This window comes from Theobroma cacao, chromosome 5, assembly GCF_000208745.1.
Source record: "Theobroma cacao cultivar B97-61/B2 chromosome 5, Criollo_cocoa_genome_V2, whole genome shotgun sequence".
Classification (NCBI taxonomy): domain Eukaryota; kingdom Viridiplantae; phylum Streptophyta; class Magnoliopsida; order Malvales; family Malvaceae; genus Theobroma; species Theobroma cacao.
Genome location: NC_030854.1, coordinates 18,816,590 through 18,825,034, shown reverse-complemented (window position 1 = coordinate 18,825,034; position 8,445 = coordinate 18,816,590). Strand labels below are relative to the sequence as shown.

The 8,445-nt window shown below is 34.4% G+C and overlaps 2 protein-coding genes across 2 annotated transcripts; one reads left to right on the top strand and one right to left on the bottom strand.

Moving 5' to 3' along the window:
• On the top strand, positions 1,470-4,373 carry LOC18598608 (cytochrome P450 98A2). The gene is made up of 3 exons (XM_007028195.2): positions 1,470-1,990; positions 3,015-3,418; positions 3,526-4,373. The coding sequence occupies exons 1-3, from the start codon at positions 1,504-1,506 to the stop codon at positions 4,168-4,170; spliced, it is 1,536 nt and encodes a 511-aa protein (XP_007028257.2). The 5' UTR covers positions 1,470-1,503; the 3' UTR covers positions 4,171-4,373.
• LOC18598607 (cysteine proteinase inhibitor 7) lies at positions 5,011-6,759 on the bottom strand. Its single transcript, XM_007028194.2, has 4 exons — positions 6,483-6,759; positions 6,151-6,331; positions 5,596-5,741; positions 5,011-5,373 (listed from the first exon to the last, which is right to left on the bottom strand). Exons 1-4 carry the CDS (start codon positions 6,666-6,668, stop codon positions 5,257-5,259), a joined length of 630 nt encoding a protein of 209 aa, XP_007028256.2. The 5' UTR covers positions 6,669-6,759; the 3' UTR covers positions 5,011-5,256.

Sequence of the window (8,445 nt, the reverse complement as noted above, 5' to 3'; positions counted from 1 at the left end):
TACCTGCATTAACAGTGAAAGAATAAAAATATCATTTTGAAGCAAAAAGGACCAAAATGTTATTTTCAAGTATTTTGAGGGAGCATATTGAATTTTAACTCTTCTCAACATAACAAATGTTTTTTTATTTTTAACACGGGGGACTGATATTTCCCCGTCTTGGTTTCATAAGCAAACATGGAGTTGGTGGTGGTGACGGCTAACGCCACCGCATGACCAAAAATGGTTGGCGCGATTGGCTAGTTAAGTTGTTTGACTAGAATAACAGTACTAGTTGCTTTCTTAATTCCTTGTAATGGCTTCATTTTTTAAGTTTTAATTCACTTAAGTAGTAGACACTACGAATAAATAATCCAAGGAAAATAAATATCTTATATGTGTAATCTTTTAGATGTTATGAATTTATGAAAATTTATAAAAAAAATTAATAATTACTGTTAAGGAGATTAACTGCTGTCACATAAAAATAACTTTTAACAAATATAAATTTATAATCATTAGTCGTATTATTTAAAAAAATTTAAAAAAATTTTTATTTTTATATTATATTTAATTAAATTTTTATATTTTTATTTTAAATCAAATAAGTTCTTATAATTAATAAGTAATTAATTTTTATTATTTAAAATATCACTTATCATTTTATATCACGTGACATGTTGATATAGTAATAATAGATGATAACATGACATGATAACATACTCTTATAACATTTTCATCTTTTATGTCAACGTCACATAAGTATAAAATAACAAGTGACATTTTGATGAATGACAATTAGTCAAACTATTGATCATAAAAATTTATTTGAATCAAAATAAAAATATATGAATCTGATTAAATGTAATAAAAGTATTAAAACTTATTTCTATTTTTTTAATAGTTTAGGAGGTTTTTTGAAGTATCATGTCAGATGAAAAATATTGTATTCTAAATTTTAAAAAATATATTTTAAAATGAAAAATTAATAAACATTAGATTTATAAATTTTTGAAAATGAGCATTTCCAACCACCATTTACATTTTATTTTAGACATTTATCTTGAATATCAAAATGGTTTTCTTTTTTAGCCTCATTTTCAAAATTTTCTGAGCATATTTGTTTAATACCGCTCAGCTTAATTATCTATGGGCTATGGATTAGGAGAGCCCACCACTTCACCAACCGTTGATTCTTTCACAGGGCACAAACTTGAACCTTTCTTCCCAATTTCTCACCTCACCAACCACCAAAATATTATCCACAAACAAACATTACCAAACGCGCACGTACTTCGTCACGCAACCCCTTTGAACCCACCAGCCATGACTCTGATGTGTCCTGATTCCATTGGCCCTTGACCGGTGATTCTATGGTTTGTACAGGTGACCGTATCAGTCCCTCCCAAATGTATGATGAAGCTTTGAAAGATCAATTCACCAACTCCCCTCCTATATATGGACTTCGTCTCAACCCACACTCTTCTCCCTAAAATCAAAATAGAAATAAGAAAAGGAAAAGAAATGCATCTCCCTCTATTGATTACCATCTCAGTCATCGCCATCTCCCTAGCGTACAAGCTTTACCAACGGCTAAGGTTCAAGCTTCCGCCAGGTCCACGATCATGGCCGGTGGTCGGGAACCTTTACGACATAAAGCCTGTTAGGTTCCGGTGTTATGCGGAGTGGGCGCAGGCCTATGGTCCAATTATATCCGTCTGGTTTGGTTCGACTTTGAACGTGATTGTGTCGAATTCGGAACTGGCCAGGGAGGTTCTGAAAGAGAATGATCAACAGTTGGCGGATAGGCATAGGAGCAGATCAGCGGCAAAGTTTAGCAGAGATGGACAGGACCTTATATGGGCTGATTACGGACCTCATTATGTGAAGGTAAGGAAAGTTTGCACGCTGGAGCTTTTCTCTCCGAAGAGGCTCGAAGCTTTGAGACCAATCCGAGAAGATGAGGTAACTGCCATGGTTGAATCCATCTTCAACGACTGCAACAATCCTGGTATCATCTCCTTCTCCCTTTTTAGCTAGGCAGTAACCCTAACCATATTTTCATTAATTTGTCTTCACCAAATTAATACCGCCCGCCTGCCTTGATTAATATACAGTATGTTGGTTTACTTCATTTTGCTAGGCTGTTGCAGTGCCTTTTTCTCCAACGTTATTAATTGCGGGGCCTTTATGAAAAGGATTAATTATCTTTATTTACTGGTAAAGTAAAAGTAAATATAGTAAAATTAAAATATAATACTAGCTTTTTAAAATAAATAAAATAGATAAATGCTGTTAATAAAAAAAATTTAAATTTTTAATACATAATAAAAAAAATAAAGAAAGAAAGTAGCAAGGTAGGCAAAGTCGTCTATATTTAAAAGTCAAATATCTGGAGGGAGGCCGCAAGAGACGGGGAGAGTGGAGGCGCGCTTCCACTTGAGGCATTCTCCTTTAAACATAGCTGCCGCGCATGCAGTAGCGTTTGGCGCGCCCAAAATTCAGCTATTACTTGTTGAAAATTGTCCATCACAGTATTTGTATAATTTTTAAACTCCATCAACAAAATAAATAAATAAATAAATAAAATATTGTTCCAATTATTTTGAAGCGTTCAATTAATTTTTGATGTAATACTAATAATAATAATAATTGAAAGCTTTAAATGGATCCCTTAGTAATAGTTGTTGGTTTCTCCTCTAAGGTATGGATCTTAACAGTTGGCCAACCCCCCAACAGAAAAAAAGGGGCATGGGCCATAATGATTGTGTTGGGAAATCACAAGGAAATTGAAGTAGTAATGGTGAGACATGATTTTATCACCCAAGCTATTCGGTATATCACGTGGTCTCTTGCGTAAATAGCTGACTTACTTGTCTGAAGAGTGATTGTGAACACTCTGTATTTCCGGGGCAATTGAATGTTTGGACTATTAAAAGATTTGTTGCAAGTTGTATGTACACCCTGTTTGATTAATGCAATTGAATGTAATTTTGTGGCATTACAACAATTAATATATCTGAATGCAAATTTAGATGCAGAAAGCAAGGGTAAAAGTTTGCCTGTAAGGAAATACCTAGGAACAGTAGCATTCAACAACATAACAAGGCTGGCGTTCGGGAAGCGTTTTGTCAACTCGGAGGGCATAATGGACGACCAAGGCCAAGAATTCAAAGCCATTGTGGCAAACGGACTTAAGCTGGGTGCGTCACTTGCCATGGCAGAGCACATTCCATGGCTCCGTTGGATGTTTCCTCTGGAAGAGGAGGCATTCGCCAAGCATGGGGCTCGGAGGGACCGTCTCACCAGAGCTATCATGGAGGAGCACACCCTCGCGCGCCACAAGAGCGGCGGTGCCAAGCAGCACTTTGTTGATGCCTTGCTCACATTGCAAGACAAGTATGACCTTAGCGAGGACACCATTATTGGACTTCTTTGGGTAAGTGTTTTAACTTGTGGAGTTTATTTACAAGGATTGGAGCCATCTATTATAGCAAAGTGAATTCTTACAAATATAATAATAATAATAATAAACGGAATATACAGGACATGATCACTGCAGGCATGGACACAACAGTAATCTCAGTGGAGTGGGCAATGGCTGAGATAGTCAGAAATCCGAGAGTGCAGCAAAAGGCACAAGAGGAGCTAGATCGTGTGATAGGGTTCGAACGGGTGATGTCTGAAACTGATTTCTCAAGCCTGCCTTACCTGCAAAGCGTAGCCAAGGAGGCACTAAGATTGCACCCTCCAACTCCCCTAATGCTGCCCCACCGTGCCAATGCCAATGTTAAAATTGGTGGCTACGACATCCCCAAGGGATCAAATGTGCACGTTAACGTCTGGGCCGTCGCCCGTGATCCGGCTGTGTGGAAGGACCCTGAAGAGTTCCGGCCCGAGAGATTCCTGGAGGAGGACGTGGATATGAAGGGTCATGATTTCCGGCTACTTCCGTTTGGTGCAGGGAGGAGGATATGCCCCGGTACACAACTTGGGATCAATCTGGTCACGTCCATGCTGGGTCACCTGTTGCACCATTTTAGCTGGACGCCGGCTGAGGGAGTCAAGCCTGAGGAAATCGACATGCTTGAAAATCCTGGAATGGTTGCTTATATGAGGACTCCATTGCAGGCTATGGCCACTCCTAGGTTGCCTTCCCATCTGTACAAACGTGTGGCTGTGGATGTCTAAGTTTTCCCTCAATTTCTTCTTGTCGTTCATCCGTAGATTTTGGATTGAGTTCGGTTCTACTATGTACTAAGTCATCTGTTATGCTCATTGGTCAGAAGAAGAGGACCAAATAAAACCACAATATATATATATGATTTCCGGACGTAAATTATACTGTATAACTCTTATATAAAGTTTTTGTTAGATTCTTCCAAATAATTAAATATGAATTTGCATTATTTATTTATTTTTAAGCATAATATTTGAAAAAAAAATTCAACTATTTTAAAAACTTCAAATAAATTTTTATTCTTTTATTACACTTAATCAAAATCCAAATATTTTTATTTTGTATCCAATAAACTTTTATGATTAATGATTGATTAAGTGTTAACAAAAATATCACTTACCATTTTTATATTACACAAACACTCATTCTTTAGCAACTTTCACCTTGAATTTAGGCGTAAGTGAATCAAAATGTCATTTTTTTATATCTCATGACGTATCTTTAACAACTTCCACCTTGGATTTAGGCATAGGTGAACAACTATTGCTTGATCTTTAGCAATATCTCCCCCAAGGTATCATATGCATATCGACTTGATCCTCCCAAACTTTTATTGGTTTGAAAATATTCAAACTCTTTAAGTAACCACAAACCTTCAAACGGGCCCTAAACAGACCAATATATATAAGCTTTCCAGTGATTGCATCAGTTGGCGAAGAAGAAACACCACACAGAATTGCTAAAGAAATTAACAAGCAGCCAAACATCAATCCCATTTAAGCAAGTCATACAAACTTGAAGGAAAAGAGGTGCAAGTCATACAAGCAATCAAAAGCATCTAACTTAAGAAAGAAACATGGCAAAGATGTTCAAAGTTACATTGCATTCAGAAGAAAAATATATAATTTAATCCAAACTCAGTGACATGTATACAATGTATTGAGAAGCAGAAGGTTATATACAAACAAGACGGTAGTCATAATGTAAATATCAAAGCACAAAAGCATAGCTTCTGAAATGGATTCCTTATTGTCACAATGGTACGGATAAACTGTATCAGTCGCCATGTCATTTACTATACCAACATGATATTACTCCTAATTCATAACAAACTTTCCTTCTTTGTTCTTAGTAATTTCAACCTTGAAATTTTCTTCCTTATTGCCCCTCCTTAACTTCAGAAGTAAGTCAAACTGTATATAATCTTCAATGACCTGCATTTAACCAAAGAAACTTCTTCATAAAACAACGAAACTTTTAAGTGGGAAAAAGTGATCCTTCCCAGAAAGGGAGAAGCTGAAGAGAACAGATGGACATTTGGGGATTGGTATGTGGTTTAAGCTAATAAATTTATTACTATATTCGCAAATGCAAATGACGTTATTCCAAAAGAACATCAGTCATAGAAACGGAAATGAACATTATAAAACACCAACCTTCATTTTAGCTAGAAGGATTTCTAGAAGCTCATAAGGGAACAATGAGTTGGATCTCTGCCGAATGGACTTAATAGCATGGTTCGCAGCATCTTGGACCTTAGGATCATTTGTTAGCACTGTTTTCCATCCTAGTTGAGGACCATCTGATTTACAGAATGTACCCATCTTATCACTACTTTACTGAATGACTAAATGATCTTTCAAACAACACTGAAGGCCAAAAATTTTCTAAATGCACTAGACTAAGAAGCATAAAAGTAATATAAAGGTTGAGAAACCATATCATTCAAAACAAAAGCTAATTCAGGGATTCAAGCAAAAATGCCTCTCTTAGCTTCTAGGGTGTGAGTGACAGAAGTTCATTGTCAAGTAGCATAAAAAAAGGTTTACACATATCTTCTCAAGCACATAAAACTATATACAAAGGCCAAGTCAAAGAAACTGGCTGTCATTGAAAGTAAATCAAGCATCAGATGATTTCGCATTTTACTAGTATTTACTTAAAAAAAAAAAACAAAAACCCAAGGTAAATTGTTGAAGTTAGGAAATGACCTTGCACACGCTTGAATTCCTGCAATTGCTTAAAGTTGATCCAGGGCTTCACCCATACTTTGGCTTCATATACGGACTTTTGACCACCGGCGTCCAAGATTTCCAGTGTAAGATGGTATATTTTACCAGAAACCACCTGTTCCTTGGCCTTTAACACCCTTGCTAACTCAAGAAAAGCATTCTGCACATATCCAACATATTTATAAACAAATGAAGAATGACTATACCCATGCCTAGGCTACAACTGATTCTAATAACACATGGTTTTCTTCCTCTGTTTTAAAGGATCGATATCATGAATATTAACAGTTGCAAAAAGAAGAAGAAAAAACCTGTCTTTGGTTGTGCTGTTGAACGGCAAATCGGGCAAGACTAAGAATCTCGGCGGAGTTGTGAAGATCACGGAAGCCTCCTAATTTCATCCTTATCAGGTTATCCTCCGTCTCTCTGCAAACCCCCAATTCCCAGAACGCACAAAACACAATAATCAGACCCAATCTCAGACTATTCATCTTCATTCCGTTTCCTTTTCTTAGGTTTTACCTCAATTTTACTTTACTATGTGTGGTTTGGTCGACCAGATGGGTTCTTATAAACTTTTTTTTTTTTACCCTTTGGGAAGTTAGTTGGTTGCGTGACCGGTTGTTGTTGCCTTTATAATTTAATTGAAATTAATTATGGATAATCTCTTCTTTTTTTTTTTTGAAAAGCAATTATGGATAATCTATTAGTCATCCATTGTTAAAATTTGCTGATGTGGTTTTCAGATTGAATTTCTTTAACTAATAAAAATATTACATGTCATGTAAGTTTACAAATTTTAAAATTAAAAAAATCAATCAATTAAATAAAAAAAACATTTTTTCTTTTGATTTTTCTTTGATTTTTCTCTTATTTACTTTTTTTTTATATTTTATTTCGTTTTTCAAGTTAATTCTCCAAATCTCTTGCCGTTTTACTGGCATCAAGTAAACTAATTAAAATTCATAACATCTTCGCAAGACGCTTATGTTATAACTTGAATGTTTAAACAAGGCAAAATTGTTGGGAGGTGGACCTACTTTTTCACATAAATATTTCACTCTCTTTCTAATCGAAGAAACTTGCCTTACAAATCTTCCTTCGTGCACATAATGGTCTCTTCACTCTCGTTGTTATGAAGTAGCTACTAAAGATTTTCACAAAGAATTACACGTTCCAAAACCATCGACCTTTGATGGTTACTCAAGAATGAAGAGAAACCAAAAGAAAAAAGAGTTTTTGGTTTTTCTAACTTACAGAACAACTCATATTCACTCTTAGTTGTGTGTAGAAACGAGTACATCTATTTATTATTTAGACGTATTAGGGATATAGAGATAGGATATTACTTTTAAATTTAAATAAATTAAATTTAAATGTAATTAATTTTTATTTATTTAAATTTAAACAAATTAATTTTAAATGTAATTAATCTTTATTTATTTAAATTTAAACAAATTAAATTAAAATTTATATCATATTTCAAATTATTTTTAAAAAAGTTATTCAATTAAGTAATATCAGAATAATATCCAACATGAATTAATTAAATATTTATTAATTATCCACAAATAATTAACAAAGTTGCATGTCATGCAGACGCACCATATTTAAATACAACATTTCCCACTCGTACACATCGGCATTAACTTGTACCATTCTTAATTTAATTCATTCTCCATTCATTGTCATACAAGGAAAATGGAATGTGCGACCAACGAGAAAATAAAGGTATTGGTGAGCAGTGAGATATTAAGTTACCATCTTACTAACATAACACCACTCGAGTTCTCGTCATATCCCAAATTATTTTAATCACACAAGATTTTGCATCTATGATCCCTCCTACATATAAAAGCTATGCAAAATCTCTTTATTTGTCTAAATTGATGGTTATATGTAACAACTAATGTTTTTATAACCGCCCAGGCAATGAGTTATAGACCATATATGTGAGATGTATAATGACTCTTCCTTGGATACTCATGTCAATCCATTAAGATTTGATTTGAAATACCCCATACTTTGATATGGTGATAAATAAAGTTGATCGAATACAAATTGAAGTAAATTAAAATGTTTAGAAGTGATAAAAGACGAAAAGAGTAGTTTAGGATAAAATATTTCGCAAGTGAGAAAATAATAATAAAATAATAATAATTTTATTGGAGGAGAATTTGTGAGATAAAAGGCGATGTGGAAGTCAAGTGAGGCATAATAAGGTATTTTGGGTACCAAGGAGACAAGATAAAATTTTTAGAATAAAATAATATT